The 23,933-nt window shown below is 44.0% G+C and overlaps 1 protein-coding gene across 3 annotated transcripts in view; it reads right to left on the minus strand.

The window, feature by feature from the left end:
- PIK3R6 (phosphoinositide-3-kinase regulatory subunit 6) overlaps positions 1-23,933 on the minus strand; it is a 365,583-nt gene that overhangs the window by 92,658 nt on the left and 248,992 nt on the right. For all 3 annotated transcript variants that reach the window (XM_069200309.1, XM_069200310.1, XM_069200311.1), the window contains one exon: positions 10,873-11,242. In XM_069200309.1, the coding sequence (XP_069056410.1) occupies positions 10,873-11,242 (370 nt within the window). The remainder of the gene's footprint in view (positions 1-10,872; positions 11,243-23,933) is intronic.

Raw genomic sequence — 23,933 nt, forward strand, 5'->3', positions numbered from 1 at the left:
TGGGTAGTTTTGGAGGCGCACCAGGGTGCCACGGCGCACAGATTGGGAACCTCTGTCCTAAGGGCTTGCCTGATGAACTGAATACAAGCAACAATCTTACGGGCACAATTGTTTATGGTCTTTGCTTAAGGCTGCAAGGATTGCATTCTATGATGTTTGAAACTCTCTTTCATTAATATGAGCTACAAGAAGCTCTTTTGCCAAATTTACCAAATTCAGAATGTACCATTTGTATCAAGCTTGTAGGTGCCCCTGCAGGACCAACATACAGGAACACACAATTGGGCTACTAGTAATAGCTTGGTAATAGTCACGATTGACTGCTCTATTATTTACAAGATACACTAGAAATCTTTGAAGTTCATTATTGGAAATCTTAGGTAGGGAGAACAAATTGCTCCACTGGCACCATAGAGCAAGTTAAAGCTTCCAAATCATAGAAGTATTTACAATAGTTTTTAAAGAGGTTACAAAATGGGCACTGTAGGAGGTGAGGGTATAGCGTTACTAAAGAAAGGATGTAAAGGACTCTATAATAGACGGACTCTGGTGTTAAAAAAGTTGTTATTTTATTACTTATTTCATGCCCTTCAGCTCTCATGAGTTCTATGCAGTCAGTGTTCTTTTTGTTCTCAGTTCCTTTCTGTTAGCTTTTCAGTCTTTTCCCTTATTATCTTCTCTCTGGTTTTAATTCCCTTGTTTTGTCTTCCTCTTGTGAATCTTCTCCTCCTTTTTACTTCTAAATCCTTAGTTTGGTTTTCCTCTAGGAATCTTCTCTTTGGGAAGATGCTCCCCGTTGTCCGAATAAGATCGGAATTACCGCCAGGATGAAATTCGGTTGCGAAAGGAAAAAAAAAAGGAAGAAAAAGAAAAAAAGGTAAGTGGGGTATTCCGGGGCTTCTTGGGTTAGTAGGAAAAGTGCAGGGTGGTAGGTGGTGGGACCGGGAAACTCTTAACAGGTGCCAAAATCTCCCCAGTTTGTGGGGTATTGCTGTGTACGTTCCAATTTACTCTTTGAACTTAATCAGGGTGGCTGTTAACTTCACAACCGTTGTTGGTGCGTGTTAGTTAGACCCTCAATAATGCCCCAAAGAAAGAAAGATACATAAAAATTGGATTCCGTTTGTCCTTTTAACAGTGCTGAGTTGTCCTTATTACCTTTTCCCCAGCACTCGACCCACACACACCACCAAACTTTCTCCTCCCACCGAATATTGCACTGTATGGATTTGGAAGGCAGGTATGTACCTGCAATAGCCACGTCCCTCCAGGGACGTGGCGGGATAATGCTCCTGTCCGCTATTTCACCGACAGTGTCTCGGTGTCTTGAACTCTTGCGGCTCCTCTTTCATCCTCCGGTGTTGGTCGCTCTTCTTCTTTCTCCTCTCCGTTCTCATGTTCTGTATATTGCTCAGACGCCGCATCGGAAGTTCCTCCTTTATTTCCATGGAAACCCCGATATCCGGGTTTGGGCAGGACTCCTCTGTGCTGTTTCGCTCCTCGGTGCCCCCAGGGTACTGCGCGGTCGGCTGAGGGTGGACACCAGTAACCAAGGACTTTGTGACCCGGTTACATATCCCTCCCCTAGAAAGAGACTGTTTGAGTTCCTGGTGACTGGGGTATCTTGACAAATAATCAGCAGTACACATTTGAGTTCCCGGGAGGTGTTGCACCTTAAAGGTAAAGGGTTGCAGTTCCATGAACCAACATAGGATGCGCAAATTAGTATTCTTGTGTCTGGATAACCAAGTGAGGGGAGCATTATCGGTGTACAGTATAAAGGGATGACCCAACAAATAATACTGAAGACTTTCGATGGCCCATTTGATTGCTAAACACTGTCTTTCGATTATGGGGTAGCGTTGTTCGCGAGGCAGGAGTTTGCGACTTATAAACACGATGGTGTGGTTGTTCTCAGCCTCATCCTTTTGAAACAATACAGCCCCTATTCCTACGTTAGAAGCATCTGTTTGAAGAGGAAATTGTTTATGGGAATGTGGGCAGCGTAATACTGGTTCAGTGGTAAGACTTTTCTCTAGGACGGAATAACTGTGTTGTTGGGTAGAAGTTAGGCTTCCTATCTTCATGGGCTGTCCCTTTCTCAAGAGTTCAGTTAAAAGGGCAGCCAGTGTGGAATAGTGAGGAATAAACCTTCTACAGTAACCCACTAGACCCGGGAAGGAGCGTAACTCCTTTTTCGTGGATGGGGTAGGTATTCGGAGGATGGCTGCTACTTTACTCATTTGGGGTTTGATCTGATCCCTTCCTATATAATAGCCAAGATACGCAATCTCGTTACATGCTAGGCGACACTTAGAAGGGTTGGCCGTGAGTCCTGCTTTTTGTAGCAAGTCGAATATTTTATCTAGGTGAGTCACATGTTCTGTCCACAACTCGCTATAGATCACTATGGCCCTCATTATGACCTTGGTGGGAAGATCTGAGTGCCGGGCGGCCGCCGCGGTCATTATGAGATCCCCGCTGGGCCGGCGGGCGGAAACCTGGTCTCCACCCACCGGCCCAGCGGGGATCTCGGCCACAACATAGGAGCCGGCTCCAAATGGAGCCGGCGGTGTTGCGGCCGTGCGACGGGTGCAGTTGCACCCATCGCGCTTTTCACTGTCTGCATAGAAGACAGTGAAAAGCTGCATGGGGCCCTGTCAGGGGGCCCCTGCACTGCCCATGCCAGGGGCCCTTCAACTCCCCGTACCGCCAGCCTTTTCCTGGCGGTTCAAACCGCCAGGAAAAGGCTGGCGATCGGGGACTCGTAATCCCCTGGGCAGCGCTGGTGGATTATCACCACCGGGGCAAATTTGGCGGTGCTTCAGCCAAAACAGCCCTGGCGGTCTTGGACCGCTAGGGTTGTACTGAGGGCCTATGTCATTGAGGTAGGCGGCAGCATTGATGTTAGGATGCCGTAACAAAGTGTCCATAAGTCTCTGGAAGGTTGCAGGGACCCCATGTAACCCGAAAGGGAGTACAGTAAAGTGGTAGAGGCCTGATGGAGTGGAGAAGGCTGTTTTCTCTTTGTCCCCTGGGGACAAAGGGATTTGCCAGTAACCTTTAGTAAGGTCCAAGGTGGACATGTATTGGGCTCTTACCAGCAGTTCTAAAAGTTTGTTGACTCAGGGAATAGGGTATGTGTCGAATTGCGATATATTGTTTAACTGCCGAAAGTCTATACAAAAGCGGATGGACCCATCCGGTTTAGGTACAAGAACGACTGGAGCGCACCATGGACTCACAGAGGAATCTATGATACCCATCTGCAGAATCTTCCTCACTTCCTGCTCCACTAGCTGTTTTCGGACTTCTGGGATTTGATAAGGACGGAGGTGAAAGACCTTTGCCGGTTGGGTTTTAATTTGATGTTGTGTCAAGGCGGTCTTCCCGGGGTTTGAGGAAAATAGCGATTTATGCTTGGAAAGGAGAGAACAAAGTTGTTCTTGTTGGTCAGGTAGGAGGGATGCGTTTAAATGGGGTTTCTCGGGGACTGGTTCCTGTCCTGTTGGACATAACCCGATTTCTAGTTCTTTCACAGTGTTCAAGAGGAATCCTGTTGTCAGAGCAGGGTTGTTATTTTCAGGTTCCTACCACTCCTTTAATAGATTTATATGGTATAGTTGTGTCTTTTTCGGGTTTTTTGACAACACAATCGTGTAAGTTACAGAGGTCACAGCGCCCAGGACTCTATATGGACCTTGTCATTTCGCTAATAGTTTGTTGTCTGAACTAGGTAGTAATATAAGGACCTTATCCCCTGGCTGTAACTGTCTGAGCTAGGTGTTCTTGTCATAGTACCGTTTTTGTTAACTTTGGGCTCTCTCGAGATGGACTCGTACATCTTCCTATACTGTCTGGATTTGGGACTTTAGTTGTTGGGTGTACTCTAATAGGACTTTCTCCCCACCCTCTTCTTCCTCCCACAGCTCTGCAGCCATGTCTAAGAGGGTTTGGGGTTGTGGCCCGAAAACCAACTCAAAGGGACTGTGGAGGATTATACATGAGTCCTTATTGCATAAAGGACATGGGGTAGCTTTTTGTCCCACTCCTTTCCTGATTCAGAAATGGTTTTCTTTAAAAGGGATTTTAGTGTACGGTTATACCTCTCCACGAGGCCGTCCGTTTGTGGGTGATGTACAGAGGTCCCTAGGTGTTTCACGCCTATTATCTGACAGATCTGAGTCATTAAGCGTGACATGAACGGTGTTCCCTGATCTGTTAGAATTTCCTTAGGAAATCCTACACACGAAAAGAACCCGACCATGGCATGCGCCACACTTTTGGTGGTCATACTGGATAGGGGTATAGCCTTTGAAGGAAGGAACGAGTGGGCCTACCAGATCCATACCTATTCTTGAGAAGGGAATGTCAATAATGGATAGTGGACATAGGGGTGCTCTCTTTTTGGGCCCAGGGTCTATTAACTGGCATCTAGGGCACTGTTGACAATCGTCTGATGTGTGAAAATGCCCCTGGTCAGTAAAATCGGCGCAACAGGCAATCTTCTGTCTTTTCCCATCCGAAATGTCCCCCCCCCCCCCCCCCCCACCCAAGTGACTATGTGCGAGATGTAAAGCTTGAATGCGGTAGGGTTCTGGGACCACCAGCTGTTTTTTTTCCTGATTATTATAGTTGGTGATCCGATTTAGAAGGCCTCTTTGTACAAGAAAATAGGGGCCCACCTCTCCCGCTAGCTCATTTGTGGCTGATTTCCAGGCGTGTTGGTGGGTAGGATCCTCTCTTTGGCTACTGCGGAAAGGGGGAATAGAGGTAATTGCTATCTTTCTTATATCCCTCCTTTCCTTGTCCTCTCCTTTTGGTGATGCAATTTCTTCTCTTTTTTACTTTTTACTGGGTTTGTACCGGTCTTCCCCAAGACTTTTGTATTCTAACGAAGGGTGCTTCTTCCCACCATAGGTCTATCTGACTTTTGCTGTGTATACTACCCAGTAGGTCGGAAAAATATGTATGATCGGTGCCCACGATAACTTCCTCTACCAAATGGTCGATGACTCCCATCTCTACTACATCTCACCGATCCTCCCATTCAACAGCGACTGAGACCAAGTGATAGTCCCTCATGTCCCCGTGAATGCAACATATAGAGACAGTGTTCCCGGGTATGTGAGTTTTGAGGTTCACCAGGCTGGCTCTAATGACGGATTGACTGCAACCTGAGTCAACCAGTGCGGTAGTGTGGTGTCCAATAACAACCATCTCTTTCATGTATTTCGAAATCTCTTTTCCGGTATAAAAGACTCTTCCATGGATAACGCCGATTTCCATGGGTTCCGGTTTCTCCTCCTTGTGGGGACACATGCGGGCAAAATGACCCCATTCTCCACAACTGTAGCACTGGGGTTGTTGACTAGGATTTTTCTCATTAAATCTGTGAATAAAAGCCTCCTCTGGGTTTTTTCTAGGTATAGGACGGTAGGAGGGCGCTACCGGCTGACCCGTAGAGTTGGTTCCTTTTGATGGTCCAGGTCTAAAGTCAGCGGAGCGATGGTATGCCCACGCAAGGTCTATTGCCGTAGTGGTATCCACGTTAGGGTGCTGTTTGATCCAATTGCGGGTGGCTGACGGCAAGGCCTCCAGGTATTGTCTGAGAAGGATCTTTTGAATAATATCTTCTCTGTCAGTGCCAATGGGTCCCAACCATTTCAGTCCCAAATCCTTTACTCAGAAGAACAAGGCACAGGGACTCTCCAACGGACACCACTTGGTTTTTCTAAATTTGAGTCTGTAATATTCAGTATCAAAGCCAACCCGCTCCAATATACTTTTCTTTATATCTGTGTAAGGGGTAGTTCCCACAGGGTTAACTGCTTGATACGCAGCTTGTAGATTACCTGTTAGTAAGGGAGCCACATACTGTCCTCGTCTGTCTTCTGGCCATGTAGCGGCTGTATCTACCCTCTCAAAGTTGGTAAAGAGGACAGAGCTAGGCAGGTTGTGATGGACTACCGTTGCAGCTATAGTGTCCGTTAGTTTTTGCAAGGCGGTCTCATGAACCAGCTGGTTATTTGCTATAATGGTTGCCTGGCTCTTCATTGCACCTTGAAGGGTTTCTCAGTCTGTCATAGCTTCCCTTTGATGTTCCTCCCATATCACTTGTAGGTGGCGTTGCCCCTCTGCCAGCTGCTGAATCATGTATTGGATCGTGGGTTTAACCTCCATTGTAGAGGATGGCCCCTTTCTTCTTCTGTTATCGCTATTCCACTTCTAACACCACTGTAGGAGGTCAGGGTATAGCATTATTAAAGAAAGGATGTAAAGGACTCTATAATAGACGGACTCTGGTGTTGTTATTTTATTACTTCAATTATGTCATGCCCTTCAGCTCTCATGAGTTCTATGCAGTCAGTGTTCTTTTTGTTCTCAGTTCCTTTCTATTAGCTTTTCAGTCCTTTCCCTTATTATCTTCTCTCTGCTTTTAATTCCCTTGTTTTGTCTTCCTCTTGTGAATCTTCTCCTCCTTTTTACTTCTAATTCCTTAGATTGGTTTTCCTCTAGGAATCTTCTTTTTGGGAAGATGCTCCCCCGTCGTCTGAATAAGATCGGAATTACCGCCGGGTTGAAATTCGATTGTGAAAGGAAAAAAAAGGAAGAAAAAGAGAAAAAAGGTAAGTGGGGTATTCCGGGGCTTCTTGGGTAGGGTTAGTAGGAAAAGTGCAGGGTGGTGGGTGGTGGGACCGGGAAACTCTTAACAGGTGCCAAAATCTCACCAGTTTGTGGGGTATTGCTGTGTACATTCCAATTTACTCTTTGAACTTAATCAAGGTGGCTGTTAACTTCACAACCATTGTTGGTGCTCGTTAGTAAGACCCTCAATAATGCCCCGAAGAAAGAAAGATACATAAAAATTGGATTCCGTTTGTCCTTTTAACGGTGCTGAGTTGTCCTTATTACCTTTTCCCCAGCACTCAACCCAAACCACCCACTTTCTCCTCCCGCCCAAATATTGCACTGTATGGATTCTCAAAGGCAGGTACGTACCTGCAATAGCCACGTCCCTCCAGGGACGTGGCGGGATAATGCTCCTGTCCGCTGTTTCACCAACAGCGTCTTGGTGTCTTCACCTCCTGCGGCTCCTCTTTCGTCCTCCAGTGTTGGTCGCTCTTCTTCTTTCTCCTCTCCGTCCTCGTCTTCTGTATATTTCTGAGACGCTGCGCGCATCGGAAGGTCCTCCTTTATTTCCATGGACACCCCGATATCCGGGTTTGGGCAGGACTCCTCTGTGCTGTTTCACTTCTCGGTGCCCCCGGGGTACTGCGCGGTCAGCCCAGGGTGGACACCAGTAACCAGGCACTTTGTGACCCGGTTACAGGCACATTGACAGAAATTCATTACTATGCAACAATATAAAAAGCATAAAAATAAGACAAAGCTGTTGGGATGGTGAACGTTCACCTACATGCCTGTGAAGATCCTCAAGTTCCCATAGAAAGGTGTCATATTTTAATGCCTGCCTCAGCACTCAAAGATAATGCATGTGAGCTGACCCAAAGCTGGGCTTTGTGGTTGGAGTGGGCACACCATATGGACTTTCCATTGGAAGACAATGACTGCTACCTCCTGCTCTGGCTTTACAGGGCAGTTGTGGTATCTCTCTAGTGTGGTGCTAACTTTAGGCAAGAAATGCTTATCTAATCTTTTTATGCATATTTTAAATTCATTCAAATCTTCTGCTTCTGCATCGTCTAACTGCAGAAGGTGTTCAAACTCCTCTTGACGCTTTGGACCCAGACAGTGCAGAGGCAGATGGGTTCTCATTTCCGCACTCAGGGTAGTTCCACGAACCCTTGCATAAAGGGTAAAGACCTTATTCCATTTTGCCCATTTCAACCCTGGTTCCCCTGCTGACATTAGAAAAAGCAGAGGTGGTGCAATGTTTTGCATCATGTGATAACTGGCCCTTCAAAGTTTCAATATTGGTTCACTGGTACCGGACTCAGTACCCAAAAGGAGGATGCTGTTAATACCCAACTTAGTACATAAACACCACAATGACGCACTCCACCTACTAGTACTAGATGTGGGTCTGCCTGCCCGCTTTGACTTTTTGTATTCAAACTGGTACAGTAGTCTGTGGTTCCATCAACCATCTCACAGCTTACTGCACTATGAAGCACCCCAGTCCAGATATTGTGGAAGACCTAGCCAAGCTTTAGTAGGAAAATTAAACAAAGCAGCGCAGTCTAGCAGTACATGTTGCACAGCAGCATCACAGTGCATGGAATGCTCCGCCTCACCTCCAAGCAGCATAAGTTAGGTTGTGCACTGTCTAGTCACACCTGGCGTACACCTCCTCATCTCTAAATGGCACCAATGGCCAGAGCGCCGAGGCCCTAAATAACATCTGGAGATGCTAGGAGAGCTGTGACCTACCACTCTCTGCCACCAAGGTGATCACAGGTTTCTTAGCTTGCTGGATGCCTTTTACTCCGCAGCTACAACAGTCTCTGCCATCACCTAACTTGCTCTAATTGGGTCAGATTTTAGATATTATAAGGTATACACTACACTTTGAGGGTGACTTTTTGAATTTGGATATTGTTGCTAATTACCACTACTACAACCCCAATCATAGGTAGATTAGGTTACATGGTCCTGACGAAGTGCCCAGATTCGCAGGGACTGTACATGGCACGAAACATGTTGACCAACGATCTCACTTGTGTGAGGTGTACCGGATCATTGTCTCCAAAACAGCCACCCTTTGTTTTTATTTATAACATGAGGTACCACATATTAAAACCATCAGAGTCTTTCTTAGTTATTTCAGTACTACACTTTCACCAGTCTACACACACAGCACATCCACTTACACGTCATCACTGCATCTTATTTTAAAAGACCTCTGGCAAAGATCCCCCTTCAGGGGTTCGTTTGGCTTTGCAGCTATGGCCCAACGAGGAGCTGCCCGTTGATGAAGAAATCACCCATCTGGGTGTGTGAGGGCTCTTGTTTCTGAGCAATCAGATCCTCCTGATCTGCTTGCTCAGACCCATTCCAAACTACTGTCTGTTTTGCACTACCTGGCAAAATAACCCTCTTTCCAGGTCTACACCTTCCCTTTTTGTACATATGTCATCCCTAGGGTAGGCCATGGACAACTCAGAGGTCAGAGTGCAATGTATTTAAAAGGCAGGACATGTAATTTTAGGTTTTACATGTTGTAGTGAAAAACTCCGAAAGTGTTTTTTCACAGCAAGGCGTACCCCTAACATAAGATAACATTGCTATTACCTTATTACATTTTGTAAGTGTAATCCACAATCTAGAAGAGATAAGCATTTCAAGTTTTGGTGCTCTTGAATCACAATTTGAAATCACAACTGATGAAGAGGTTCGATTTTAAATTACAATTCTGAAAATGCCACTTTTAGAAAGCTGGCATTTTTTTTTACTTTAGCCAGTTGGTGCCTGCTGCCTACTTCTGATAACTTGTGTGGGGTGAGTGAAAGCTGGGCTTGCATTCCCTCTAGAAAGCCACATACAATGGGAGCTTAGGTGTGACTTGATGGGCCACACTGGCAGTTTGGGGGGGAGGCGCTGGCCACAGTCTCACACCTGAATAGGCTGTGTCCTGTCCTCACACAAAGAGCTGCATAACCACCTTTAGTGAGTCTGGAGCCAGGGCAGGAAAATCAGGTCCTCTGTGCACTTCAAAGGACTGTCTTTGAAGTCTCCCCCACTTCAAAGGCCCAACTAGGTATAAGTACTGGACCTCTGACCCACCAACTACATACACTTGTGGACCTGTGAATACTCTGGCAGGAAGAAGGGCTGCTATGCTGCTGAAGGACTGTCACTCTGCATGACTGTTGCTTTGCTGGACTCTTGCCTTGCTGCCCTGCTGTTTCTCTGTCCAGGTGAAAAAGACTGGCCCTGCATCACTTGAACCCAAAGTGACTACAATCTTTTTGTGGGGTGTTGTCTCTGTTTTACTGTTTGAAGTGTAGCACAAATTATATACACATTGCCTCTAAGTTAAGCTTGACTGTTCTGTGCCAAGTTACCAAAGGGTAAGCACAGGTTAATCTAGGGTATTTGTCTGACACTTATCCTGTCTAGGATTGTGGTTGCTGTTTAACTAAGATTTCCACCCTAGTCAACCAACAACACAATTTCTTAACACTATGTATAAAGGATTTCGACCTGCACTCCCCCTCTGAGGTAACAACGAGTAGATGCAGTATGCTATCTAAAACCACTTAGAGAAGGTCAGGCTTTCTTATTGTGCTCGCTCAGTGTAATGTGAGGCTGATTTGAACATTTTTCAAGGCTTTTATTCTTTATTTCTACTGTGGCCTTCATCATCAGCGAGGGAACATTTCAGAATCTATGAGGGAACATATCACGGTCTTAGAGAATAAAAAACGAGGATTTGCTAGTGAGCAGAGATCACAGCCCACTGTTATGACAAGAAAGTCCACTTCTAAAGAGAGAAGGCATAATGCAAATAAACAAAAAGAGGCATCTTCCGTCCTACCATTTCTGCAGCTTGCAGTAAAAAAGCAGTGCCATTTACACTCATGACACACAATGTTTACAGGACAGACATTGAAAGTTTGAAATCTGTCTCGTCTTGTAGACAATGGGTGGTTTTGATGGGCAAAAACATTTGGGATTCACAGAAAAAACTGCACACACAACTCTCAGGACACTGAATAAGGTTGCCATTCTTATAACGAAAACAACAAAAAAGTGAATACTTTGTATGCATGCTTATTCTATCCCAGATACAATATACAGACTAATGCCTTGGACATACATAAGAAACTGTAGACATTGCAAATATAGCAGGACATCTGGAACAATAGGTTATTCAATATAAAACAAGATCAGAAAATCTTGTGTTACCTCAGAGCATAGTATTCTTTGGCCATTCTTCCTAAAGCTCTATCATCTCCTAGTATCACGACACGGGCGGTGGGCCGATTCTGCAGATTTAGGGTGGTCTCTATTTCTTCTCCAGACAGCCTGTGCATGGTTCTTGTTTGCTTCCCAGGGTGTGCTTTGGTGATGGTGTTCATGAAGTCCATGGGATCAACATCGGGGACCCTCCTTTTAATGCACTGCCTCCTCTGCAGGCCCGATGGCGCTTTCTCCTCAAAGTCTTTTTCAATTCCACTATCATTCGACAACACTGATACCCTGTTTGGATTAAGGTCCGGCCCCTCTTCCTCTGTAATTTGTGATTCTGATTTACAGAAAACCACAAGTTCTTTACCTATATTGAAATTCATGGAAAAATAGGAATATACTTTAGTATTAATATGTTTTTTCACATTATTTGCTGGAATGTTCTATTTAGACTGAAGATAATACTTCTTGATTATAAATAAATATACCCTTTAAAGAATAGGTGTGTACCTTTCTTTTGTTTCCTACGTACAAAACTATGTTGCTGATACAAACCCACTTCAATGGGCTGAAAAGGGAATTTTGAAGGTTGTACGCTACAATGACGTTTGAGACAACATGGTCCTTTCCTTAAAAATGATATGTTGTAGGAGAGACACTGATTTATTGGCAGCAAATGTGGCCCCTAAAATCGACTTGCATACAGAATGGAGTTCACCTAGCCACAGATGGAGAAATATTTCCACATGGATGAAGTCTGATTCATCCTAAGAAACATCATTTGCATTGCTCTGATGCAAGAATACCCTCAGGGAAAACAAATTATCTGAAAAAGAACCTTGCCACAGAAAGACAGCAGGCCCAGTTCCTTTAAAGCGTCTGATGTAGCAACTTTCAATAAGGAGGCTGCCAGGGTGGGAGTGAGCAAGCCACAAGGGAATAGAGGAGTTCACAACCTTTCAAGGAGGCCAAGGAGTTAACAACCTTCCAAGTTTAACAATACTGATGGAAAGAAAAAGGAACCTGCAGAGTACTAGCTGTGTTCCCAAACGAGGGCAGTTGAACAGGAGACGTTTGGAAAAATCAACGAGGAAGAAACACACCAAATCCAGCAAAGAAACCCAAGACTTTAAACTGCTGGGCTGCAGGAGAGGTAGATCAGTTAGGTATTTCGGAAAAGAGTGGCAAGTCATAAGTGAAGAGCTGTGACTTAATTAAATGTGGATACTCTGTGATCTATTTGTTTGAAAGATTTTGTGGGATGCAATCAGCGTGAAAGAAGAGCCTAAAGGTTTATTTACATCAACTATCCATAAACTGGCTTGTAATATCTCTAGATTGGCTTACTTGCTTTTCCTTCCTCCTTCGACAGATATAGTAAAGATCTTTTGAGTCAGCGTATAATGGCAATTCATAAATCATGCAGCACTTTGGAATGTTTCCATTAGACATGTTTGTATAGTGCTCAGAGACATCTGCTGATATTATTGGTTTTTAGAACTGCTGATCTTTTTTAGCATTAAATAAACATCTTGAAATGAAAAAAGCACATTCAGCCCTTAAGATCCAGGCTCTTTCTTGCGTACCTGGGTTTACAACAAAGCATGCACCACCAACATGTTGATTCTATTGGTTAAAATGTCAGTGTGATCCTCTCTTTCAACAAACTGTTCAAACTCATCATCCTACAGGAGTTTCATTCATCAGCTTTTGCGTTTGTTAATACAAGTTGGTGGAGGAAGTAGGACAAATGATAAGCGGACCTAAAAGGGGCAGATTCTAAAACGAAAATGAAGGTAAGAGCCGAGCAGGTGAAAAGCAAACATTAACATACTGTCCAATTAAGGATCAAGACCACGAAGCTCCAGTTAGAGGAAAGGTGCCAACATCCATCTGAGCACTGGTATTTCATGGTCACTGATCTCTTGAAGCTTGCAGATTGGTGGAGTAGGACCACCGGTGGTAGATTCTCATTATCTAAGCTCTCTCTTCTTCCCTGCGACATAACCATCCTTGAGTAGTGCTGCATCATTATTGTTAAAACGATTTTAGCACAGACTATTTGGAGAGACTGAAACCATTATTATAATTCCTATCAAATTACATTTCTGAAAAATTATATATATATATATATATATATATATATATATATATATATATATATATATATGTTTACATAAAAACACATATATACAGGTATACACACACACACATATATACACACACACACACAGGTATACACAAACACACATATGTGTGTGTGTATATATATATATATATATATATATATATATACATACATATATATATATATATACACACACACACAGTTTTATAGGTATACACACACATATATGGAAAATATCACTTACTCAGAGTACATCTGTTCGTGGCATGTTCCGCTGCAGATTCACATACTATGCATAGGACCTGCCATCTAGTGTTGGGCTCGGAGTGTTACAAGTTGTTTTTCTTCGAAGACGTCTTTTCAAGTCACAGGATCGAGTGACTCCTCCTCTTGCACTGTACATGCGCATCGACTTCATCTTAGATTGTTTTCCCGCAGAGGGTAAGGTAGGAGTGATAGAGTATAAAGAAAAGAGATGTCCATGCTAATGGAATAGAAATATATATACCTATGTACAAACGCTTGTTTTAACTTAAACGGCTACAGGCTCCCGGAGAGGCGGGAGGGCGCTTGTGAATCTGCAGCAGAACATGACACGAACAGATGGACACTGGGTAAGTGACATTTTCCGTTCAATGGCATGTATAGCTGCAGATACACATGCTATGCATAGACTACAAAGCAGTTTTCCTCCCATAAGCGGTGGTAAGCCTGTAGGAGTTGAAGTTGTTTGAAACAGAGTTCTTAGTACAGCCTGTCCTACTGTTGCTTGTTGTGTTGCTAACACATCTACACAGTAATGCTTGGTAAATGTATGGGGTGTTGACCAAGTGGCAGCTTTACAGATTTCTGTCATTGGTATATTTCCTAAAAAGGCCATAGTTGCTCCTTTTTTCTGGTGGAATGTGCTTTTGGTTTTACTAATAGCTGCTTTTTTACTTTTAGGTAACATGTTTGGATGCATTTTACTTTTCATCTAGCTAGTCCCTGTTTTGAGATTGGATTCCCAGTATGTGGCTTTTGGAACGCTACAAATAACTGTTTAATTTTTTTTTAATGATTTAGTTATATCAATGTAATACATTATAGCGCTTTTAATGTCTAATGTATGCAGCGCTCTTTCTGCTACTGAGTCTGGCTGTGGGAAGAAGACTGGAAGTTCCACTATTTGATTGATATGAAACAGTGAAATCACCTTAGGTAGGAATTTTGGGTTTGTCCGAAGTACTAGTATGAAGGGTTGCTTAATAGTGAAAGCTTGTATTTCACTAACTCTCCTTAATTAAGTGATTGCAACGAGGAATGCTACTTTCCATGTTAGGTATTGAATCTGACACGAATACATAGGTTCAAATGGTGGACCCATGAGTCGTGTGAGTACAATATTTAGATTCCATGAAGGCACTGGGGGTGTTCTTGGTGGTATGATACGTTTCAGTCCTTCCATGAAGGCTTTGATAACAGGGACTCTAAATAGAGAAGTGTGTTGTATATTTTGTAAATACGCTGAAATAGCAGTGAGATGTATTTTGATGGATGAAAAGGCTAAATTTGCCTTTTGCAGATGAAGCAAGTAACCTACAATGTCTTGTAGTGATGCTGATAGAGGGGCAATTTGTTTGGATTGACAGTAAAATACAAACCTTTTCCATTTGTTTGCATAACACTGTCTGGTAGTGGGTTTTCTAGCTTGTATAATTACTTCCATACATTCTGTTGGAAGATGTAGATATCCAAACTCTAAGACTTCAGGAGCCAAATCGCTAGATTGAGTATTGCTGGATTTGGATGCCTGATCAGGTGTCTGTTTTGTGTTAACAGATCTGGTCTGTTGGGCAGTTTGATGTGTGGTACTACTGACAGGTCTAACAATGTCGTGTACCATGGTTGACGTGCCCACGTTGGTGCTATAAGTATGAGTTTGAGTCTGTTTTGACGCAGTTTGTTGACTAGAAATGGAATGAGCGGGAGAGGGGGAAAAGTGTAAGCAAATATTCCTGACCAGTTGATCCATAGAGCATTGCCCTTGAATAGAGGGTGTGGGAACCTGGATGCGAAGTTTTGGCATTTTGCGTTTTTGCTGGTGGCGAATAGGTCTATGTCTGGTGTTCCCAAGTGATGAAAGTATATTTGAAGTACTTGGGGATTAATTTCCCACTTATGTGTTTGTTGATGATCTCGGCTGAGAACATCTGCTAATTGGTTGTGTATCCCTGGAATGTATTGTGCTACAGGGTGAATGTTGTTGTGTATTGCCCAATGCCAAATCTTTTGTGCTAGAAGGGACAGTTGCAATGAGCGGGTCCCTCCTTGTTTGTTTAGGTAATACATTGTAGTCATGTTGTCTGTCTTGATCAGAATTTGTTTGTAAACAAGAAGAGGTTGAAAGGCTTTGAGTGCTAGGAATACGGCTAGCAATTCTAGGTGATTTATGTGAAGGTGTTTGTGTTTGTTGTCCCATTGCCCTTGAATGTTGTGATTATTGAGGTGTGCTCCCCATCCAATCATTGATGCATCTGTTGTAAGTGTGGTTTGAGGCAGAGGGTCTTGAAATGGCCACCCTTTGTTTAAATTTGTGGAATTCCACCACTGAAGCGATATGTGTGATTGGCGGTCTATCAACACTAGATCTTGAAGTTGCCCATGTGCTTGTGACCATTGTTTTGTAAGGCACTGTTGTAAGGGCCGCATGTTTAGTCTTGCATTCAGGACAATGGCGATGCATGATGCCATGATGCCCAACAGTTTCATGACAAATTTGACTCTGTACTGTTGGTTTGACTGAATTTGTGCCAATACATTGTGGAATGATTGTATCCTTTGTGGACTTGGGCTTGCAAGTGCTGTTTGCGTATTTAGTGTGGCTCCTAAATACTGTTGAATTTGTGCTGGTTGCAAGTGGGATTTTTGGTAGTTTATTGAGTGTGTAGGGTTTGTATTACATAATGTTTATGGTTTTGACACTGTGTCTCGCTGTTGGATTTTATTAGCCAGTCGTCGAGATATAGAAAGACATGGATGTGTTGCCTTTTTAGGTAGGCTGCCACTATGGCAAGGCATTTTGTAAATACTCTGGGAGCTGTTGTTATCCCAAAGGGTAACACTTTAAACTGGTAATGTTTTCCTTGTATTACAAACCTGAGATATTTTCTGTGCGCTGGATGGATGGGTATGTGAAAATACGCATCCTTGAGGTCTAATGTTGCCATAAAATTTTGTTGTAACAGTGTGACTACATCCTGTAGTGTTACCATGTGAAAGTGTTCTGATAGGATGTAAAGATTGAGAGTTCCGAGATCTAGTATTGGTCTCAAGGTTCAATCTTTTTTGGGAATAAGGAAGTACAGGGAGTAAACCCCTGTTCCTATTTGATGTTGTGGTACAAGCTCTATGGCTTGTTTGAGTAACAGTGACTGTACTTCTGTTTGCAACATGGAGATGTGTTGGAAGGAGTGTTTGTGTGGTTTTGGAGGTATATCTGGAGGAATTTGTGCAAATTCTATACAGTAACCATTGTGGATAATGGATAATACCCAATTGTCTGTAATGGGTAACCAATTTTTGGGGAACGTTAGCAGTCTTCCTCCACAGGAGAAGTGTGATAAGGGAAGATGTGGAGCGAGTCACTGTTTTGTGTGCGAGGTTTGTTTTGTTGGCTGATATTTTCCCTTACCTCTGGGGAATTGGCCTTTGTAAGTTCCTCTAAACCCACCTCGTTGGTACTGAGGCTGGTAAGATGGTTTTGATTGTGAGGTGGATGCCTCAGATGTTTGGGCTCTAAATCCACCCCGGTATTGAGGCTTTTGAAATTAACCTCTGCACTGTGTAGTATACAGAGCACCCATGGCTTTAGCAGTGTCTGAGTCCTTTTTCATTTTTTCGATGGCCGTATCAACGTCAGGGCCAAAAAGCTGTTTCTCATTAAGTGGCATGTTAAGAACAGCCTGCTGGATTTCTGGTTGAAACCCTGACGACCGAAGCCATGCGTGTCTCCGAATGGTGACAGCAGTATTCATTGTCCTAGCTGCTGTATCAGCTGAGTCTAGAGCTGACCTAATCTGGTTATTAGTAATAGCCTGCCCTTCCTCGACTATTTGCTGTGCCCTCTTTTGTTGGTCATTTGGGAGATGCTGGATGATATCTTTCATCTCGTTCTAGTGGGCCCTATCATACCTAGCCAGCAGTGCTTGGGAGTTGGCTATTTTCCATTGATTAGCTGCTTGCGATGCCACTCTTACCAGCAGCATTGAATTTCTTGCTTTCCTTGTCTGGTGGTGGTGCATCACCAGACGACTGGGAGCTGGCCCTCTTCCTTGCTGCACTGACAACTACGGAATCAGGAGGTAGCTGTTGGGTAACGAATGCCGGATCAGAGGGAGGAGGCTTATATTTTTTCTCCACTCTGGGAGTGATGACCCTGGCTTTAACTGGCTCTTGAAAAATCTGATGTGCGTGTTTAAACATGCCTGGAAGCGTGGGAAGGGACTGGTAAGTAGTGTGAGTGGAGGATAATGTATTAAAGAGAAAATCATCCTCAAGAGGCTCGGTGTGCATGGCTACGTTGTGGTATGACGCTGTCCTAGCCAAAACCTGAGTGTATGAAGTGCTATCTTCTGGTGGCAATGGTTTTGAAGGATAGCAGTCAGGGCTGTTATCAGAAATGGGATCATCGTAGAGATCCCAGGATTCGACATGGTCTTGTTGTGAATTTGCAGAGTGTACTGGAGACTGTGCAGGTGTAGGGGTAGTAGGTGGCGAGACAGTCAGGGGAGGAGAATGAGGAGGAGACTGATGAGGTGAGAATTGCGGAGGCAGAGTTTTTTGTTTGAGCCTTGGCACTTTATCTGGTGGCTGATCAGTGTCCAATTGTCCTTGAAAGGCTAGCTTCCTCTTAGTTTTCAGAGGAGGTGCAGTTAGGATCTTGCCAGTGTCTTTATGAATATGAATTCTGGCCTGCCTTTCATCAGATTCCTCCATTTGTGTGAGTTCCTCCGAAAATCTATGGCTTTCTTTCGGTTGTTTTGAAAGTCCATGCTCCTCTGTGTAGATGGGTCTTTTCGGCTCCAAAGTCAGTTTTCTCGGGATCGAAAGGCCTGAAGTGGATGTTGACCTCGGTTCCAACAGGGATTTTCGAGGCCTCGACTCAATGGGTCGGTGTTTGCCTGTTTCGGAGCCTGTGCTTCGGCTCCAGTTGGAAGGCTTCAGTGGCGTGGCCTTTCTCGGTGCCGAAGTTGTTGCTTGGTCACCGGAAGTCTTTTGGGGGTGGAGCCATGGCCTTCCGGCAGTGGCGTTCCCGAGGCCTTGTGTTTGAGCTTGGGTTGGACAGGGGCAGGCGTACTCATATGCTGTCCTGCTGTGACCGGTCTGTCCTCCTCGGACTCGTGCTCGGAGTCGGACTCTCGAACGGAGACTGCGGTGTGCATAATCTCCTCTTCCTCCACATCGAGACATTCGGTGCTTCTCGACGCCATTTCCAACCTTCGCGCTCTTCTGTCTTCTAGAGTCTTCTTCGAGCGGAAGGATCTGCAGGTCTCGCAAGTATCCCCTCGATGGTCTGGAGATAGACAAAAGGTTACAGAAGAGATGTTGGTCTGTATATGGGAACTTGGCGTGGCACTGAGGCCAGAAGCGAAATGGGGTCCGATCCAAGAGGCTTCGACGAGGCTTTGGACGGCCCGACCAGGCCCGAGTTGGGCGCGGGTGCCCAGAAGGGCCAGTAAAGAAGTTGGATCCGTTGGTACCGAAGTGTCGATGATAGATGATACGCGATCGATACAATACCGAAGAATTAGAGAGTTTTCAGGACTTTTCCGACTCGAACTACCAGAGCGAAAAGAAACACGTCCAAACCCGATGGCGGAAATAAAACAATCAAAGATGGAGTTGATGCCCATGCGCAATGGAGCTGAAGAGGAGGAGTCACTCGATCCCGTGACTCAAAAAGACTTCTTCGAAAAAAAACACTTGTAACACTCCGAGCCCAACACTAGATGGCAGGACCTATGCATAGCATGTGTATCTGCAGCTACACATGCCATCAAACATAAATATATTTATATATGTATATATATATATATATATATATACACACACACACACACACACACACAAAACAAAAAAACAGAGGTTAAAGGAACTTTATAGTTAAGTGAAACTGTCTGTTAAAACTTACATTTAAAATTACCAAAACCACTGAAATTCACCAGGTATCTCAAGTAACTGTAACTTGTGTCTAAAGAATCTGTAACTCGTGCCTGCCATGCACAGAATACACAGAGTTGTCATCAATTCTCTCATTTCAGATGTTGTAGTGATCTTAGGAATGATATACTCTCACATAGTTTAAGTGCTGTAATATGGGACAAAATTAGCAGTGTGCGGTAAGGGCATAAGGTATAGTTACTTTAGGGTACGAGTTATAGCTACTTAAAATAACTATAACTGGTAAATTTCAGTGGTTTGTCTGTGTTCAAGACAAAATGTTTTAACTGACATTTACACCCAACTATGGCATCCCTTTAGCCCTTGCTATTTCAGTGAATTTCTAAGTTTTTTACATTTTTAATGCCAAATAATATTTTATTACCACACGTAATTCCCACCACAAGCTGTGAATGGGCCTTTGGCCGTGTGTGCTGTTGGCTGCAGGGCCTGGCTTGCAGCCAGGTCCTGCATCCAACCCCTCCTGGGCAACCAATCCCTCCGCTGCACAAGAGCTGTGAACAGCGGTGGGTTAGGGAGCAGGGCCTTATGCACACAAACCTGTGGGCTAGTGCACACAGGTGAATATAAAAGGTGTCATTCTAAGTAAGAGAGACCTACTGACTTTGTCAAAGGGTCAGGACACCAAAATATAAAAAGTGGGCCTACAGACTTTATGGAGTGGTCCAGATATCAACATATATAAAACACTTGCATTCTCTTTGTGACAAAAATCACCAACAATTATAAAGAAATGTATAGTTCATTAATTCACCCAGTGCAATGTTTAATTAAAGAGACTGTCTTAAAAACAATCAATAACGTTTTATTTAAAAAAAGAATGACATTTATTTTTAAGCAAAAAAGTACAGCCACAGAACCAACCACAAGGGGGCTGTGCAACAAAGGTTTCAGCTTCATCTCGGTTGCTTGTAAAAAATATATGGTAAACTCTCCTGGGGTCATGGATTAAAACACCCAGGAGATTTACTGGCTAATTTTAATGTTTTCTCTTCTAGGGGGCACCACCAGCAAAGTAATTTGTTTGAAAAAGCCCTAAGGCATTATGGGGTGCTCCTTGCTAGGAACAGTAAGTAATAAACGAGTGGCTTTTGTCTCATTTGTTATTCATGTTTTGGCTTTTTCTTATTAATATAGGGAAGGGGTGTATCCGGCCTCCCTCCCCGAGCTATTGCTGGCCTAGTGGGCCCCATCTCCAGGGGAATTTTTTTGTTTTTTTGGCGAGTGTGCATGCAGCACACCTTTCCGAGCCCCAAAAGGCTATTGCGACCCGATCACTTGGGGGACAATATTGATCAAAAAGGGGAGTGGGGCATCTGGCCCCCTCCCCCCAAGCCAGAACTGGCCCTGGGGACTCGATCCATTGTGGCCTAACGTGGGTGAGCCGGTCCTACCAGAGACAAACAGTGCACACATAACATTGGGGACAGGCAGAAAGGCCCATCACCCCAATGGTTCCCCTGCATGCACCTATCCTGGATGCAGCGGGAGCCTGTTTTAGTTTTCTTTCTCCTCCTGCTGGGTGGGGATGATCTCGGTTTCCCTAGTTGCAACAGCATGGGCAGGGAAAAATGTGTGCTCCCATCTGGCAGAGACATTTTTGCAGCTCTCTCCCAATTGGAGCATACAAGTGTTCCCTGCCTGTGCTCTCATATGCAGGGAAACAGTGTCTTGGAGGATGGGGTCCTTGGGACCTTTCGTGGCTCAGGGAGGGGGGCCATGCACCCTCCTGCACTTTAATTATGTAACAGGATGCATACCGCCATGCACAGCCTTGTCATCAATTATGTAATTTTAGATTTTTGCAGTCATGTTATCAATGATGTCATATAACATGTCATGAGTGCTGTAATATGGGAGGTAAACATCAGTGCATGGTAAGGGCGCAAGTTATAGTTACTTTAGTACATGAGTCATAGCTACTTGAGCTAACTCTAACTGGTAAATTTCAGTGGTTTAGCTCATTTAAGCAATGTCTTAACTGATGTATAATGGTCCCTTTAACCTTTATTTTTTTGGGGTCAATTTTGAAGGTTTTTAATGTAAGATATTAACTATAACGTCACTTCAATCTTTGTTTATTTTAGTGAATTTCTAGGGTTTTATCATAAAGTAACATTTTGTTAATATAGGTAACGCCATCCCCACGCTGCGTAAGGCCTTCAGGTGTGGCAGCATGGAATTTGCTGCAGGGTCTGGTCTCTGGTTAGGCCCTGCATTTACCTCCTCACATTCAAACAACCATATGCCGTGCAGGGCTTCGGCCAGGCCCCGAGTCCAACCCCCTGCAGGCAAACAACCGCACACTGCGCACACCTGTGAGTCCAACCCTTCGTGAGCAGCCATCCCTGTACAGTGCTCAGCCAAAGGTCCTGTGTGTAATAGGGTTGGCCTTAGAGCTTGTGGCCAGGCCCTGCAGATAAGCAATTGAATGCTGCACAGGGCCTTCTGGCATGTGCAGCATCTGGTTGGTCTCACAGGCAGATTTACTGACTTTGTCAAAGAGTCACAACATCAAAATATAAAAATTGGGCCTTCTGCTGTTATCAAGGGATGAACACATCAATGTATACATTGTAGATCTATCACCTTTCTCCAAAAATTACCAATATTTTTAATCAAATGTATATTTCATACACTCACATAATGTTTAATAATAGTAATTAGTATAAAAATGATTAATAAGCTTTTAATTAAAAAAAAAAATTACAACCAATATCTGTGAGTCTTTATTTTAACATAGTTTTTATGATTGCATTTTGAGGGCTGAAACATTTTAAAAGGAGGACTCAGACATGTTTTTTTTAAAATTTTTATTTTGTTTATAAAACCAACTTGTCTCCAAGTCTCTTTTTCAGCACAGGAAATGTAATCATAAAAATAATCACCCCCTTGAACTTGAGCTGAAGAGCATAGTGCTCCAGTTAAAAGTGTTTTTGAATAATGTGGCACGTTTTCCTAGGGTCATGGATTTAATGATCCAGGAGATGTACTGGTTTTCTTTTATGTTGCTGGGGGGTTTCTGCACTCCCAGCAGCCCCAAAACAATATTAAAAAAGAATGCTTGGTGGTGCCCCTGCTGATCCTAGGGACATCATCAAGCTCCAAACAGAAGTATAAAAAGCTGATTATGGGGCAGTCTTTCAAGGACCAGTGAAGAATAAATGACTGACTCCTGCCATTCATTTATTATCTAATTTTCTTTCTTTTTAAAATATTTTTGTGATGTCCAGATGCCTGCTCGGGCACCCACAGCTTAACTTTTTTGGTGGCTTCAGAGGAGCCACCGGTCCTCCATGGCCCCAGCCAGCTCTCCAGGCAGGAGCCAGCACTTTACTGGGTGCTGCTGGGAGCTGGCAGCTTTCCTTTGCTTCCACTTGGGCAGGAGCAGCATTTGTTTTACCCCTTTTACCAGGCAGGAGCAAAGTGGTGTTCCCTGCCCAGAAGAGTGTGGGCAGGGAACCACAAGTATCCACAAGTATCCACACCACGGGGGACCACAAGTATCTGGACCTGAGGAATGGGGTCCCTGCAGCGGACACCACCTTGGGGAGGGGGGCACAACCTCCATCCCCTTTTCAGAAAAATGTGGCCCCGGGGAATGGGGTCCTCTGGCCTAAACAGGCTCTGGAAGGAGTCCTGTGTGCCCCTTCCCTTTAAAAAAAAAATATGGCTCAGGTGAACGGGTCACTGCAGCCTGAATAGTCTCAAGGAGGGAGGCCACATGCCCTCCCTCCCCTTCAAAATGAGTTGCACCCTCAACCAGGGCCGTGGCTCACCTCAAGGTAGGGGTTAAAGTTTTAAATGTGCAGCAGTCCATGTTTTTTTTTTTGTTTTTTTTTTTTTAAAAGCAAGTGTGCTGCAGATCCACCTCAATTTTCTTTTTAAGAAAAGATTTTTGGCTCCACTGGTGGCCCTGCCGCTTTATATCACATTCTAACTTTTTTTAACCTTTGGTATCCTAGGGTGGCTGCCACCACAGCAGTGTGAAACATACAAAATGTTGAGCTTTAATTGCTCAAAAATTCCTGAACAGATGTACACCAAATCACAAAAAGAACGCTTTCTGGACCAAGATCTAACTTTCTGCCATATCTAGTGTAAATCTGTCAAGTTGTTTTGGCTGTAGCTGTGTCTAATTTTCCAATGGAAAAACGAATGGGAAAAATGTGTTTTGGGCCCCCTTTTCTTGGCCCGCACTTGGTGGATCACCCCAAAACTTTCCTGGAAGGAGCTGAAGTGGATGAGATGTTATTTTTGTTGCAAAGTTGGTGAAGATGCATTGAATGGTGCCAAAGTTATAAGCAAACCTAAAAATGCTTTTGCTATGGTGCTAACTATAACTACCCAGTGGCAACCACCACTAAGTAATGCAAACACATACACAAACAACATGACATACCTATAATTATGTAGACCGGCCACTAACCATAATGAAGTGTGCATTTGCTATTCTAACTCCACGTGCCCTTTGATAGGGAAGGTTATAAAATGGACCGAAGCAAATACAACTGCACTTTGACGCACTCGCTCAAAACTACCTATCCATCCATATCTCTCTCGCTCTCTTTTTTTTCTGGGTCAGAGGTGCCACGCTGGACAGCAGTTACCATGGTGCCAGTACAGGTTTTTTTTAAGTCAGTGGATTAGGCTCACATTGAAAGCAAAACTTACTGAGCCCTTAAAGAGGGAGGAGAATGTTTCAATT

This window comes from Pleurodeles waltl, chromosome 7 (assembly GCF_031143425.1).
Source record: "Pleurodeles waltl isolate 20211129_DDA chromosome 7, aPleWal1.hap1.20221129, whole genome shotgun sequence".
Classification (NCBI taxonomy): Eukaryota; Metazoa; Chordata; class Amphibia; order Caudata; family Salamandridae; genus Pleurodeles; species Pleurodeles waltl.